This window comes from Amborella trichopoda, chromosome 5 (genome assembly GCF_054954075.1).
Source record: "Amborella trichopoda isolate Santa Cruz 75 chromosome 5, AtrichopodaSantaCruz75HAP2 v2.0, whole genome shotgun sequence".
Classification (NCBI taxonomy): domain Eukaryota; kingdom Viridiplantae; phylum Streptophyta; class Magnoliopsida; order Amborellales; family Amborellaceae; genus Amborella; species Amborella trichopoda.
This window is the reverse complement of record NC_142340.1, coordinates 1,307,739-1,324,313: the sequence shown is the minus strand read 5'-3', so window position 1 is coordinate 1,324,313 and position 16,575 is coordinate 1,307,739. Positions and strand designations below refer to the sequence as shown.

Sequence of the window (16,575 nt, the reverse complement as noted above, 5' to 3'; positions counted from 1 at the left end):
CTCTCAAGTAGGTCTTTTGACCGAGGGAGAAGATATACAGTATGCTCTCACAAGAGTATAGTGTACTTGCTCATTAAAGTTTGCCAGAGCAATTTATTAAAATATGCCTACAAGATCGACTATTTAACATATTACCCATTTTCAACTCTCTAACATGCATTTTTATGGGCTTTTTGAAATGCCAAAAAATTTCACTCCCGCATAAGTATATTGTCTATTTACTCCCTTAGGTAAAACTCAATCTAGGAGTAACTTTAGGACCCAAAGTTTGGAGATATAACCTCTTCAATCCATAAACCAACCTCAATAAAAGAATTTTCTGAATTCCATTCTCCATGCACTTGAAACATAATATCTTGAGGTTGAATAAAGGCTCCAATTTTTTAAGGGTGAGATCTAAGTGTTAAAAAACTCAAAAAGATTGTCATATTTATGTTTTTGGGTATTGTTGTTTTTTGAGTTGTAATCCCATTGGTTTGTTATTTAAAGACATCTCCATTGACAGTGGGAGCTGTCTTGGGGTTTAACTGACAAAATCAATCACCTTAGCCTCGAATTCCGGCAACTTGTCGAGCCAATCAATCTCCATCTCTTTGCCATTCTCACGATGATAATCCATATAGATCAGCAAAGTATTGGCAAAATACCTCATCATGGAGAGAGTATCAAAAGAAAATGAAATACAATAAAGTTGGTGTTGATTTAGTTCGGTCAATATTAATGTTCAACCTCTTATTTTGAAAATAATCAATCTAGTGACCAAGGGAGTACATTAGAAAAACCCTTCCAAATAGGTCTTTTGACCATGGGAGTAGATGTATAATTCACTCCCCAGTATGTACTTGCCCTTCTGAAAATGGAAATTTTTTTATAAGGTGTTAACCTTATTTGTACATGTAAGGTGCACCTCAAAACTCATTATAAAACATTGTTTTGTCATTAGATTCATTTTCGCTTATAAGCGTTGGGAAGAGTTATATATATATATAGAGGTTTGTCTAGAGTTAACAACCCCTCAAAATATAAATGTTCAAGTTAGAAAGGATTGTGATGGGTGTATTTGTCAAAATAATCATATTTTTTTTATTAAAAAAGTATTTAAATAGGTAATTTTACCATTAAGCAAAAACAAATTTGAAATTTTCACAAAAATACAATAGCATTCTGGAAGTTAGTGTCCTGAAACTTTATTGGTCGAGTGCTTTTGTCCTTTAGTTAAAATTTCAATTTTATCCCTTATAGAGATGACAAAAGTATCGTTCCTCTTGTAGTAATATTTACAAAATTTCCCCACAAAAGTAATTTTTTTAAAAAATAGACTACAAAATTAATAAATCCACCCTTCAAAGCTGTCTCTATCTATAACCTTTGTAATTTGAAAGGTTGTGAAGTTTAGAATATCCTTTTATATATATATATATATATATATATATATATATATTGTAGTTTATATAAGGTGTCAACTTTAAATAATCCAAATAAGGTGCACCTCCAAAGCTTGTCGAAAGAAGTAATTTTGGTGTCAAAAATTTCAATAATAACGTAAAAATCTACTTTACATCTAATCATGAAATTTAAAACTTAAAAAATGATATAAATTAGCAAATCTACAAACATATGAAAATCTTAAAAATGAATTGCCATATAATGTATTACAAGATGTATCTTTTTTGGATTTTAAAATCCTTTTTTGTTTTCTTTTTTTTCGCATCCTCATGTCTCGAGGTCGAGATAATCAATTAAAGGGTTTTTCAGCCTCAAAACAACTTTTTTCAATGGAGTTTTGAGGCACGCATTTTTTCTACGGTATAAGGTTGGAAGATTATATAAAGTTTTCCATATATATAGCGGAAGGATTGAATGGAAGATATGTTCCCTAGCTCTGATTAAATTTGGACAAAAGCTTATTTTCAAAAATTGCAAAAAATATTAAAAATAAGGAACTAGACCACAATAGCCAAAAACAACGTACTTTTTTAGGCACAACCAAGAATGCTTGGACCCCAGTTTGGAGGTTTTTACGATACTTGATGGATGGTTGAGATGGGGCTGCACATTGTTGTCTCACCAAGAATGTCTTGTTTTTCTTTTTTTCTCTTTTTTTTTTTTTTTGGTAGTTAAACAAGAAAAAGATCCCTTATTGGTGATAGAAATGGAACTCGAGATGTTACCTTATGATACCTCCCACTCTGACCACCTAACCTTGACCCCATTCCTGCCAAGCATGTCTATAAGCAAATCATATTACATACTCACCATTGACAACCCTAATGTTAACATGATCATATGGATCAAAGGAAAAGTGTAGCGTCCACATCATTATAGTGCTTTAAGGGTGCACAAGCACCATTCAACAATTTAGATTAAATATGTACTAATATGAGGGCTACAAATTGATTTTATTTTTATTTTTATTTTTAAAAATTTATTCACATAAAAATTCGAGCATCCATGCATATTTATAAGGCGCATTCAATAAAAAATAACCAAAATCCCCTTGAAACATCTATGGGTATTTTAGTTATTTTTTGAATTATTTTTCCATTGGGTGCGCCATTGTAAGATGCATAGATGCCTCAACTTTCATCTGAATAAAATTTATAAAAATTAAAAAATAAAAAACAAGGTCAATTAGTGGCCCTCTGATAGGTCCAGATTCAATCTGAACCACTGAAGGGTGTCACCTTGTGCACCTTTCAAGCATCTGCATTATGCAGATGCTACACCATCCCTTGATCAAAATGATTATACTTTCCATTTCGATAAAGGCTACAAAGAATGAACAGCTAAGAAACATTTGTCCAGAAAGAAGCCAAAACCGAGCCGGTAAGTTTCATTCTTTCACTAGAAAATGCTTATTGGTTGGCTGGAACTTGTTCCCACACACTGAGTACAAAGGGTTTTCTGGTCAAAAAAATTATTACTTCTGAAAGAAAAAGCAACCAACTTGCGACTCGAACATGAATGAAGCACCACTCCACCTTTTCCAAGAAAGCGTGAATACAAACAACCATCTTTTATGGCATTGATTGAAAACCCTTACATAGATATAGACACACTGAGAAAACCACCTATTTTTTTTACCTTCTTTTCTCTTTTTTTGAATAATTTACTGATAATGTATTGCACTAACACACAAAGAAAGGAATCCAAGTTTACAAACATCCTTATATCGCAGCAAGCTTCACTGTTCGCTTTCTCTTTCTTCCTTCAGGACTCAAAGTGCTCTTCAATCTTCCATTAGGGAGAGAGAGATTGCTGAACCTAAAATCTTCGATATAACCCATGTATTTCTCGGCTTCTTTGGAGTTAATTTCAGCTGGGTTTCTGTTAACAGAACATATAATAGTTTTACAAGTGCTTTTCGCAGCATCAATTGTCCTTTCTTTAGCTTTATTGTTAACCTCAAAGAGTGTATGAATGGATGCTGCTGGAGTCTTCGGCTCATAATTTACAGGTGTTCCCATAGCCGAAGAAGTTTGGATTTTTTTCCCTCCATAATTGACTGGAAGGGATTTCTGATTCTTTTCTGAGAACCCATTTTTGAGACAGGATTTTACTTTATGACTGGGGTTTTTCATGGAAAGCAATGCCAAACAGTTCATTGCAGTGTTTCTGGCTTGCTCCTTTCGTTGTGATTCGAGGTAGAGAGAAGTAGGAATGGTTGGTTTTGATCTCTCTTCAAGGTTCCCAAAGGAAATCCCATCTCTATAACCATCGGTGCCTCTCCAATTAAAAGGATTGTTGCTTCTACTATTCCCTCCACTAGGGGAACCATTCTCTCTGATCACAGGAACCAGAGGTAAATTTTGGTTCAAGCAATGGAAATCCATGGGACATATATTGTACTTACTCAAACTACCATCTGGTCCAAGTACTGGTTCGACTCTCCTGTGACCCTTCTCAGATAACTGAAGCAAGTTGCAGAAGCTTCCTTGGTTTCCATCCATGGCTGCCCTGTCTTCTTGCATGTTAGAGCACATTCCCTGGTCCATGAGTCTGAGCAAATGCATCGCAGGGATAGAATCATTCAAGTATAGGTCTCTTGGGCTGAGTTTCTTTGGATCATCAATGTATTTCTCTCTCTTCTGAGTTCTCAGGGCATCCATTTCTTTGCATTTGTGAAGGCAAGAATGATTACTTTGTTTAATGGACTTTACTCCTGAGTTTTGACGGGAAATCTTCTTTAACTTCATTTTAGGTTTCTCAGATGTACTTGTGCCATTTTTTGTGTTACTTAAAGGCTCAGCACCATCATTTTGACCGGTCTGTACCCCGGTAGTCACACTGTTTGAAAAGATTGGGGTCCCATAAGAAGCTTGGCTGTATTGAGTCCATTGGCTTTCCACTGTGTATTCAGTAAAAGGAAACTGAATTTCTTTACTGGGCTCATCTCCACAGCACATTATTGAAGTAGTACAGGTAGATGGGGAGAAATGGAGAGATGGGTTAATGTTCAAAAAGCAATGGCTGCTATTATTTTCACTGTAAAGAGTGCAGGCACCAGGATCTTTGTGGCCTTTCTTTGCCTTTTTCGTGGAACTGTGATTTCCACTTTTGCCATTGATGGATTTCTTTTTAAGCTTCGAAGAGTTCTCTTCCTGTAACAAACCCGTGAAATCGTTTTTAAGGGCTTCGGTAAGGTCTGCTATGCTGGGACCCTTCCTCTCTCCACTATTTGGTTTTGCCTGATTCTGTCTCTCACCACCTCCTTCACTATTAAGAAGGCCTCTTTCATGTTGGTTTCTTGCCATAAGTTCGACAATGTCCATTGGTATATCATCTGAAATTGTTTGTGCATGCTTCCTTTTTTTAGACTTTTTCTCGCCCTTCATGGAAGAACTCTTTTTACCAGCCATGTTTTGGGGTTCCTGAGATGAAATTCATGTTGCTGTCAATTCATTTGTATTCATCTTCTACCCATTCAAAGATTATTTTTATAGAAGCATTTTATGAGGATGAGGAAAATAGCACACAGTCACACCCTTCTAATTAGTACATGAACTCACAAAACTAATTTAAGTGCCAATGAGGTGATATTCACCTAATGGAAAATGATTAACAAGGAAGAAAAGATTGTTCACAGTAATTTATCAAAGGAGAAGATTTCCAAATTAGTTCGGAAAGCTTCTTAGAGTTGCACAATTCAGCCCGGCTACATCCCATCCATTACGTCAGACTGATGGTCGACTGTAGTGGGTCCTACAATGACATCCACAAGAGTTAGTCCTAACCAACCATCAGTGTCTATGGATGGCGGATATAGCCCTGGAGGACATATAACCATAGTTTGTTGCAATATGGTATCTGTCCAGTCATAACAACAAATAGAATGGGCAGGATAATTAAAATGCCACCAGTCTGGTTCAGTTTCAAGTGACCTTAGAATCATCAATAATGTATTGGAATCCATTTTCAGAACCTGTGCATTTAAACTTGGGTCTCCTTAGCCCTTGCTTTTAATTGTGTATAAATAACCTTAGATGCAAATGAAATGACTAGGATTCCTGACATGCTCATGGTGTTTTAAGCTGGAGAAAGCAGGAGAAACTTGGACTATGGTATATGGTACTCCAAGCTTTATCCACCATTTATTCCCACTGACAGAGAGATGTGATTAACTGTATTTGGGTAAATGCTCCTCTGGCCTCCACTTCAGTTAGTTTTCTGTCATCTGAAAGTCCTTTGAGGGGCAGCCTTCGGGTACTATATAACATAATCCAGTGGACTCTGCTCTACTGACCCTAATAAAAACGGATGCAAACACTAGTTATCTCTAAGATAGAACAGGGATGTCAAACACCTGAACTTGGGCATCCCTGACATAAATATTGCCACGTGAAGAAATGACATGAGACATGTCAAGTTCTCACTTAAGAGGAATAACAATCTCAAAATGTCTCTTTGTTCTGAGCTGTTTTAGAGAAAACAATAGAAAAAATCTCAAATATAGAGGAATAATGCAAATTCAATAGGGAGGTCATAACAAGGCAGCAATATATTTTACATTATCTGGCTGACGGCTTCTGCTATATCTGAGGCTGAGGCCTTCCTAACATTAATTAGAAAAACTTGAAACTAGAAAAAGTGGAGACTGACAAACTTAAAAATAAGTATTTTAATAGAAACAATTTCTTAACATTGAATACAGAAGTCATAACGACGTCCATGTGGAGAAATGGACCTCTGATGACTTCTATACTCCACATAACATAGTGACAAATATTCTAAGTTCAATTGGTAACAAATATTCTAAGTTCAATTGGTAACAAATATTCTAAGTTCAATTGGTAGAAGGGATGGGTTTAACCAAGCTCATCTAGGCATGTGTACTGTGATGGCTAGTCAAGTGCCATGGATTTAGAAGCTTCTTATAAGTACAATGTTTTAAGATACGCCAACCATCACTTCTTTTCGACATTATGGTATAAATATTCTAATTTCAAAGTATTTTTGTTCATTATAAGAAAGGAAGAAAAAAGCATTTCTGTTCATTATAAAAAAGGTTTCTTGCTATCAAGCATATGAATCCATTCATTACAACATTTTATATGGCTCATATTCTGTTTTGTCACCATAAGCTTTCATTTTTGAAAATTTCTCCCTCAGTATTTCAACAATGCATGCATCTAGAGTGAATGTTAAGAAGGAGAACCATACAAACAACATCTTAGAAACAGCATGCCATTAATCTCAAGTGAATGTTGAGAAGTAACCCCATAAATTTAAAGTGTTTACTGAATAAAAGAAATTCCATACCTCTACGAATTGCAGTGAGGAAGAGCTGTAAATTTCAAGAAGACGTGTCCTAATCCTTTTCTTGGTCCCATTGCTTTTCTTGTTATCTGTACTAGTGACCTTAGGATCCAAATCTGACCCATCCATCAAATTTAATTCCACTTCAGATTCAAGAGTTGCAGCATCCAAGCCTTTTGCTCCTGCACTAATTGCGTCACACTTCATAATTTCAGAAATCAAACGCATCTTTGGTGCTTTCCTCTTACATAGAGATCCATTCGCATAATGCTCATCAATTCTGCATGGGCTATCACAATTTTCTTCATCAATGAAGGTCTGACCTGCACTATCATCGCCATGATTTAGAGAATCACCTGAATATTTTCCTTTCTTGAAGATATTTTCCTCGGTTGAATCTGCACCCACAGATAACATCTCATTCATTGGATATGAATTAGAAGCAAATGCAGGATCATTTCCTTTATTGGAGCTCATTTCCTGGGTGTCCAGGGTTTCTTTTATTTCTTCAAAAGAATCATTACAGGCTACTTTCTCAGTTCTCCCACAGATCATTATTCCTTCAACCGAACCCTCATGTTGAAGTAGTGGAGTTTTCCAGCAAACTTTCAATGGGGTTTCCCCAGAATCCTTTGTTGTGTTTGCAGAATCTTCATCCTTTTGCTTGACTGGATTTATTTTTCTGAGATTTAAACAATCTTTGTCTCCAGAAAAAGTGCTGATCATACTGACTTCTGCAAGGATTCCTCTACCCAAAACAATCTCATGCTCGGCTTCATTACTTCTCGATTCTTGCACAGAATGTTTGCTTGGGCAATTTCGTATAGGTTCAGCAGCTACAACTTCTGAGACATTATTCTTATCTAAAGAATGTTGGGAAGCAGTTGAATTACCAAAGGGTGGTAAATGAGAGTCGGGCTTGTTTATATCCAACCCCACCATATTCCTATATTTTTTTACAGAAAATTCTCCAATTCTCTTGCAAAGTGCCCCTTTATTATTGTTATTAGATATTACACTCACTAACACATCACTTTTCTCATTTATAGAGCCAAAATCCCCATTAGAGAAGCAGATATCAGTTGAAGAATGAAGAGATGCATTATTAACAAAAGTTTCAGATGGTGAGGTCCCATCCCTGGAGATGCCTTCGCCAGATTGAAGTTCAACTGTGACTTGTTTCATTTCCTTGCTGAAATTGGGTTTACATAGTGCAGGTTGATTTGCAGAGCCATCCACTGGGGCATTAGCAACCTCTTTAACTCGTCTTCCTTCAAGAAAGCTCTCTTTAGAATTATGAGCAAGCCCATAAACCAGATGAGGACTAGGAATAGCTGGTTCAACCATTGCACTGATGGTCTTCCCATTATCAGTGCCACTGTTTCGAATCTGACCCCCTTCAGTAACAGTTGTGACACTGTTGACCTTAAGCAGACAGTTTCCACAACCCCACCATTTAAATTGAGGAACACGCATGGGAGGTAGCGAATGCAAACAATCTTCAGACTCTTCATGGTTCTGGGGTACACAAAATGGCCAACTAACCTTCCTATCCAGTTTACGAATCTCTGCGACATATCCACTATACAAGACATGGAGAAATGTTGATCAGAATAAACCCCTTCCTCATTATCCTGAGTTTCAAAAATCATACTTAATCTTCCTATAGGCTTACACAAGAAATAATTTTTTGCAGAAAATATTTAGTCATTGATAGACAAAATAAAAAAGAGAAGAACAGTTTTAAGAGACACTATCTTCCATGAACAAAATAGATCACAGAGTGAAACCATGAAGAAACTTTGGGGCTGATACACATTCATCAGTGACTGGTGATTAAAGTCTCACATGAACTTATCAAAGTAACCATATTCTTCAACTGATTTCAAACTTCAAAGACTCAGTAGAATAACTAATCCTTATACATTTGCAGAGGGAATCTCTAATAAGAAAACAAAAGAAGAAAAAAAAAAAAAAGGACATACCGGATAGAGAAATGCCCACATTTGGGATCCACTGTTGCACTATCAGTAGACCTTTTATCAGCAATAGTAAGCTTGCTTCCTTCACAACAGTGATTAAAATTTGAAGTTCCAATCTCGCCCATCTTGTCAGATCAATAGTGCAAGCATTGATAGCAAACTGTAGAATAAATTTGCTAAACCATGTCAGTGTTAGATAGCATGACTTGTCAACCCAGCCCATCTTCTTACAACTCAGACATAACATGCCTCATATTCAATCGATACCATAAAATCATAGGATAAATCAGACTTTCTTTGTGAGGATTACTACACATAGTAAACCCTGGATAAGAAGTCAGTGGAGAATACAACAAACATCAAGCATTTCCTTGTGATTTTGCAGTGACCTGGTATGATTACATCATAGAAATCTAAGGATTGAAAAAGATGATAAAGCACAGATTATCATAAATCTATTTGTAAAATGTAAACCATATTTGCATGTACCACGCAAAAACCATAAATAAATATTGAAAGTATATGTTCTCTAAAACATAAAGTTAACTAATCTACCAAAGCAGTTTACAGGAAAACCGAAAATTGCGTGTTCGCTATGGCACCGAAGTATGAAGTCGTAACAAATCAGTGACTGTTGTGACCAATTCTGCAACTGGGTTTCACTGAAACCCTAACAACAAAAATTATAAAAGGTAGAATATAAACCAACTATAATAAGAAATAGCACCCAACTATTAAAATTCCAAGAAAAGATATCAAAATAAGCTTTATTTCTATAGCAATCAAATATTCAAACATTTCATGAACAAATAGAAGATGAATTTTGAGCCCAAACATCCATAAAACAAAGCAAAATTACCATATCCATCAAATATTCAACAGTCTCACAAATAATATGAACCTAGTTTACTCTGGAAAAAACTCAAAATCTTACAGTCATTAAATATTCAAACGCGTACTACTTATATGTAGATGCAAACACAAATCTTAATTTTCGAAAACACACATAAAATATCGACTAAGCACCATACAAGCAAAGAATAAAGCGCAGTGGAAGGAGCAAAAGTACAAAGAAATTCGACCGTAAAGCCTCTGTCCTAACAAACCCTAGCTTCACTGACATAAAAAGCCAGCCTATTTTCAGGTGAATTCCATCAAGCTCCATTTCTGAATCATAAAGCCAACTCATTGAACAAATTTAACCCAAAAATTCCACAAAAATCATGCCAAAACGCTCACCTGAATCACCAAATTCAAACCTCTCGCATCCTATCCAAATTTCGCCGGAACTCCTCATTTCCGGCCAGAAAAGTCGCCCGAAGAAAGACGTGAAGGTCCACAACCAATGGGAAGCTAATTTCACGGTGAATCGAACAGTGGGAGTTTGAGGAGAGAAGAGGACGGGACATGGCCTGAATTCTCGAGCGTAAAAATGGAGCTGAACGAAACCCTAGTTTTTCTAGGGTTTTGAAAGAGGAGAGAGAGAGAGAGAGAGAGAGAGAGAGAGAGACAGAGTTGAAATTCTTTTTTTGCTTTTTTTGGGATGGTTTTCTTTCCCGGCAAAGACAAGAAAAAAAAGAAAAAAAAAGATCCGTAGACGAATCAATTTAAGCAACGTGTCACATGATTTCTGTGCAGGTCCTTTTTTAATTAATGCCTGATCAGGGCACCATTTTTTCTATATTCCACCCATTTTAATTGATTATTCCACCAAAAAAACAATTAGTGCGAAAAATATGAGTTTTGGCCTTTTTTTTCATTTATTTGGCTGGGATTAATAAAACCAGGAGTAGCCGGATCAGGTTCCGGATTTCGCTATCTTGAGCTATGGAGAAAACCCTAATTTTGGGCCACTTGTCTTCTCTTTCAGTATTCCTTTCTTTGGCCCTTTACTTATGTCCAACTCACTCTTTACAAAACCCTAATTTTTAAGGTGGGGCCACTCAAGGCCCAAAACCCTAATTTTTGTTGCTGGGCCCACTCAAACCCTTATTTAGTGTTGCACTTTGGGATGGAAACCTTAATTTTGGGCTACTTCCTTTATGCTTAACTTTTGCTTCCTAGGTACCTTTTTTTGCCTTTTTTTTCATTTTTTTTAAAATCTAAGCCACTCAAAACCCTAGTTCTTTGGCTGGGTTAGTGCATCACTTTCGATAGAAACCCTAATCCTAGAAACACTTTTTAAGATTCTTTGAGTGGGAATATTTTTAGAAAGATATTATAAGATAGTTTGGACTCTATTGTGCTTTTGAGAGTCACTTTTTGCTACATTATCCCTATTTTTCAAAATTTGTTAGACCTTGTTATGAGATTTCATGTTTGGTTATTAGGTGAATATTTGTTTTCATTAAAGAAGGTTGTAAATATGGTTAAGAATTTTAAGGTTCTTTGTTCCCAGTTTATATCATTTTGAAGACTTAGTGTTGCACCCTAACTTATAGTTTAGATCTAATGCATAGATTAACTTATATTAAAGGTTTTCATAAGCTTATAATGGGTGGGGTTTCTGTTGGGCGTCGGCTCGATGATTGGCAAACTTGCATTGAAAACCCTATCAGAAAATGTAATTACCATGCTTAGAACCCTTATGGTGGCTAGGGGTGGCAAGTGGCGGCCTGAGTCCCCACAGGGCTCGCCCAAGCCCAGCCCAGCCCTAACATGACCAAAAATTTCTTGGCCCAAGCTCGGTCGTGGCCCTATTAGGGTCAGACTGGCTCAGGCGGGGCCCAATAGAATCGGAAAAAAATAAAAGAAAAAAAAACAAAGAAAAAGAAGGTCGGGTTTAGCCGGCCTTGGCCCAATCCTTAGGCTGTGTTTGTTTAGCCCTGGCCCAGCCCTCAAGCTACATTTCGTGGCCCAAGCCCTAGTTTTTTAGGGACGGGTTGACCAGGCCAGGCCAAGCGACTGCCCCATTTCCAACCCTTGTAATGGCTTGCAATTCTACTCCCCCCAAACTAAGGAATTTGGAACTCCAAAACCACTTTAGAAGTAGCAAACCTGTGAACACTTGAGATGGACTGTTCAATAATTGTCTTATAAGATAGATCATTTTTTGTTGTTGAAAGTAAAACACAGGGTATATGGATGTTTGAAGAAATGCCTTACAAGGTAGATCACTTTCAACCGTAGAAATTCATTTTTTCAAGTTCATGATGGTTGAGGTTGAGATAGTCCATTTGCAAGTTTTTTTAGTCCAAAAACAACATTCTAGCAAGATTTGAGGTGTGGTTTTATAGAGCAGCGGCTAATGAATTACTATTCCATTTTATCCATGGCAAAATGGATTCTCTTGTTTTGAATGGAAAGTAAAAGTCCAGAGGGTCATCTTAGCATAATTAATTTAATATTAATTAAGAAAGTATATAAAACTTTTTACTTTTTAGTACGAGAAGTTCACAATCACCCCCACACCATCAGACATGAAATCAAATAGCTAAGAGTGTTCGATTGATTGCGATCAGAGTCTAAGAAAATTTTCCTTGCACTTTCTGATGCACTCCAGCTGCTAAATTTCACATAAGACGGTTACGGGTGATTGCAACCCCCTTGAATAAAAAACATGCCATCATATGGAGTCCCATAATGATTTAGTCCGCTTTCTAGTACAAGGCTTTTCTTTGTTTTTTAACTGATCTGCCTATTTCCCATTGCCAAAGCTGCTAAACTATATTGACTATGTAGAAATCCGATAGCCTAGGGTACATCAAGAAGCTCAAAAAAGTTTTCTTTTAAATTTAGAACCCCGTGGAGATCTCCTAGCCTCTAGATTTCACACCCAACGACCAATGTTGATCGTGACTTGATGCTCCCTTGCCCCACACACACACACACAAAAACACATACATATTGGCCCAAGCATCACTTAGCTAGGGTCATACCCAATTTTTTTTTGAGCCTAGCATGCTTGGCTGGAGCCCAATTCGCAAGCCTTAAAGTGTGGTCCAAAGCCGTCCTAGTCCGGAGGCGCTCAGGTCCGCCTGGCCAGTTGACGACCCTAATTATGTAAATGATAAACCATAATTAAACCTACTTAGAAAATTTTATGGAAGTTGGGAGATTGTACCTTGTTCATATTGACTATAGATTAATTACTTTGTGCTTTTAGTCAAACACTAAACCCTAAGTCATTTTAGGCAGGTATTAAACCCAAAGCCACTTAGCAAGGAGGACTTTGGTTTTCTTTTTTTTTTTTAGAAGTTCAAAGATCTTATTAAAAGGCTAAAAGAGTTACAGGAAAATTACAAAAGTATAACATCATCGGAAACCACTAAGTTGGTTAGAGATGTGACATTCCTTGCAAGGAGGACTTTGGTTTTCTCTTTCGTTTTTTTCATTAGTTCCTACAAAAGGAAAAATGTAGAGATTTGCTCACATCTTTTGCAAAGGAACATGGTGGGGTCATATTAGTTTTAATTTAAACATGCCAATTGCAGATCTTGACCAGTAGTTCAAATGAGCTCTCATTTAACCCATTTTACTCTGGGCCAGTGTTTAAAAAATCACTAATCAGAATGGGGACTCGCCGCAGCTCGATCAAATCAGGAGGCTGGTTATACTTTGAGTCTCTTGATTTTCAGTATATTTCATTTTTCTGTTATGTATAGCCTACCCAACTATGGACAAATTCGAATCAAACTCGGATACATCCATGTCATACTAGCCCGAAGCCCAATTTCAATTTTTGAAACACTGCTCCAAACAAGCCCTAATATGAGAGGCTCTATTCCTCATCACCTCTTTCTCTTTCTCTCTCTCTCTCAACCTTTCTGGGGTATTTCATTGGACAAAAAAGCAGATATCTTTTTCTCTATCTCTTTCTCTCTCTAAAATAACCCTGGTCTCTCTTTCTCATGAGAGTTTTGTGAGAACAACTATATATAGTCTCTCTCATGAGAATTTTGTGAGAACAACGGTAGATTCTCTCTCTTTCTCTTCTCTCTCTATGTCTCTCATAAGAGTTTTGTGAGAACAACAATTGATGGTGGTGCATTTCAGCATTTCATTGGTCAAAAGGCCAGGTTAAATATTCAATGGCTACATAATAAGTATAGGTTGGAAAATTACTAGGAGTACTGGTGCAACTCATTGGAGTAATGCTTAAACCAATTTACTTGAAAAAAAAAAAAAACCATTTTTTGAATGTCAAAAAAAAAATGACCACTTTGCACCTTGTTCCTCACCCAATTGCTTATATCCTTCATGGGATAGTGGGGTTTCTAGAAATCATTTGTGGAGGATACAAAGGTCATTTTGGCCCTAGCCCCACACATAAAGGAGTAAGCTTGAGTGGGCATGCATATATTTATTTATTTATTTTTTGATATGTTAACAATGATGAGACGTTATGTCATGTTGAGGCATCCACCTCCCAGATCATTGATGCTCCAATCCGATTCTCCATGCATGCATATGTTTAAGGGTGTGGTTTGGATAGAGCCAAGGATCTAAACAATCAAATCAGAGGCTACCTTCAAGTAGTGCTGAGAAAAATGGTTTAAATACTGGAAATCTTTGTCATAGCCTTAAAATATATTTTTATCTTTATTTATAAAGTTTAAAGCTTCAAAAATAGTGTAGATTGATAGATATATGAAAACTTGAAAATTGACGGTCCGAAAATGTATTATTTTCAAAACTCGAAATCTATGTTTTTTTCATGTCAATGCATCTTGATGTTGAGATGATCAATTTGAGGATATTTGAGCATCAAAACAACCTCTTCTAGAAAATTTTTTTGAGATAAGTTCAAATTTGTTTGTTCAGAGCCTCGACTCTAGATAAACTTTTCCCTATATTTAATTTGCGCCTTTCTATTTATCTTCATTAAATTGAATTTATTTTGATTTTATTGTGATACGTTTTAAGATAAAGCCTGCAGTGAGTGTCAGACTTCCACCTAGGTTTTTCAGGGATTTATATTGTAGAAGAAATCTTAAGTAGAAAAAATATTAAACTATGTTTAATCATAGAACTCAAAAAATTGCGCAGATCTAGTGATCCATGAAGTAAAATGAATGGTTAAAAAGAAACTGCCGTTTTTTCAGAATTAACATGGTCGTGATACCTACGATAAAATGTTATAAAAGCGAGATTATCTACCCTTGAAATTTTGGATCCAAAATCCACATCGACATGAATTTTGGATGATGACGCACATAAAATGCCACCAAAACCTCACCCAAGTTCTAATGCTAAGCTAAAATTTTGAATTGCAAATAAAACATGTCATGTACCTCAAAGTGCCTCTAAATTTTAAATAAGGACAAAGGGGGACAATTTGTAAATAACTCCTAACGAGTATACAAATAAACTTATTAAGATGTATAATAGTGCATGTTATTGTAATGTATTCATCATTATCCTTAATCAAGCTTTATTCCAACTATTTGAGGGCACTTACATGAATCTTGTTCTGTTGTTGCGGTCTATCATTTAATATATTAATAAAATAAAAAGTTTATATAAAGTATCAACTTTATGTTGAAGAAAAAAGTTATACATAAAAATCCAGTGAAAAGGTTGTGCTGATGCTGGAAAAACCTTCAATTGATCATCTCGGCCTTGAAATATATGGATAAAAGAAAAAAATTTCAAGTACTAAAAATAGTGCATCTTGTAACACACTTTATGAAATATCTATTTTCAAAATTTTTAAGTGTTTAAAGATGTGCTCAATGTATATCATATATGAAACTTTAAGTTTAGTAATAAGAAGTGGAAATAGATTTTTATGCTATTGTAAGATTTTTGGTACAATACTTCATCTTCCGACCGAGTCTGAAGGTGCACCTTACTTTGATTGGAGAAGGTGGATGCATCATATAATCCGCACCTATTAATAAATTTTATAATAATTTAATACATTAAAGTCCTCACAATTAATTGATAAGATTTTAGAAAAAATACAAAACGTTAATATTATGATACAACTCCACATATAATATTACATATCCTAATGACAATAATGGTCACTAAGATTGGCACTCTTTTTAAGTTAAATAATTTAAAACAAAATTTCCCTTTTTTTTTTTATTTTTACAGTTCAATGGTAGAAATCAAACTTGAGATGCAGTATTACTAATGTCTAGCTAAAGAATCAAGCCCATACCCGATTCCGGAAACAAAGCAAAGCTACTTCCATTGCTCAAAAAGAACGAAAATTGGAAATAGGGTGAAAGAAAAAGTAAAACACACTCGCGTGGCACCTATTCATAAACAAGAAAATCAAAATAAGGATTAAAATCCTTTAAAATGACTATATACTGTTGTCGCAACATAAATGAAACATGGCTTTTTCTTTATAAAACGGGGAAATTTATTAAAATACACCCAACTTATCAACTGTTTTTAACATTTTATTTTCAACTATTCTTATTTTGATTGGTATTTTAAATTAAAATTAGATAAATAAAATAAAATATTAAATAGTTCATCATTTTCACAGAAAGTACGTGAACCGACAGAGAGAGAGAGAAAGCGTGTCTTTCATGCGCAGGTGGTGTGTGGTAGGGGAGAGAGGTTGGGCAAAGAAATGAGGTGGTGAGAGCTTCGTACGGTGATATGCAGTGGTCAACAGTTGACTGCCCACTCATTTAGAGAGAGAGAGGGAGATCCAAGGTATGGAGAGAGAGAGAGATTGATTGATTGATTCTAGGTTGGAGAGAGAGAGTGATTCTAGGTTGCAGAGAGAGAGTTGAAAGCTTGATGTTAGGAAAAAAAAAAAGAAGAAATCCTCGGTATGGAGAGAGAGAGATATTGATTCTAGGTTGATTGATTCTACGTTAGAGAGAGAGAGAGAGAGAGAGAGGAAAGGTGGTGATCCAGGGAGTAGATAAGT

The 16,575-nt window shown here is 35.8% G+C and overlaps 1 protein-coding gene across 2 annotated transcripts; it reads right to left on the bottom strand.

Moving 5' to 3' along the window:
• Positions 1–2,839: 2,839 nt before the first annotated feature.
• EMF1 (embryonic flower 1 (EMF1)) lies at positions 2,840–10,242 on the bottom strand. Of its 2 annotated transcripts, none has more exons than XM_011622263.3 (4): positions 9,978–10,242; positions 8,742–8,898; positions 6,760–8,338; positions 2,840–4,871 (listed from the first exon to the last, which is right to left on the bottom strand). In XM_011622263.3, exons 2-4 carry the CDS (start codon positions 8,861–8,863, stop codon positions 3,168–3,170), a joined length of 3,405 nt encoding a protein of 1,134 aa, XP_011620565.1. In that variant the 5' UTR covers positions 8,864–8,898; positions 9,978–10,242; the 3' UTR covers positions 2,840–3,167. The 2 variants fall into 2 exon arrangements, with proteins under 2 accessions (XP_011620565.1, XP_088722808.1); XM_088866682.1 differs by lacking the exon at positions 9,978–10,242 and adding an exon at positions 9,808–9,953.
• Positions 10,243–16,575: the final 6,333 nt, after the last annotated feature.

Coding starts and splice junctions, on each gene's coding strand:
- EMF1 (XM_011622263.3), bottom strand. CDS start 8,863: ATGGGCGAGATTGGAACTTCAAATTTTAATCACTGTTGTGAAGGAAGC. Junction 8,339..8,741: donor TGTGGGCATTTCTCTATCCG/GTATGTCCTTTT, acceptor TGTCTTGTATAG/TGGATATGTCGCAGAGATTC. Junction 4,872..6,759: donor CCTCACTGCAATTCGTAGAG/GTATGGAATTTC, acceptor ATTTCATCTCAG/GAACCCCAAAACATGGCTGG.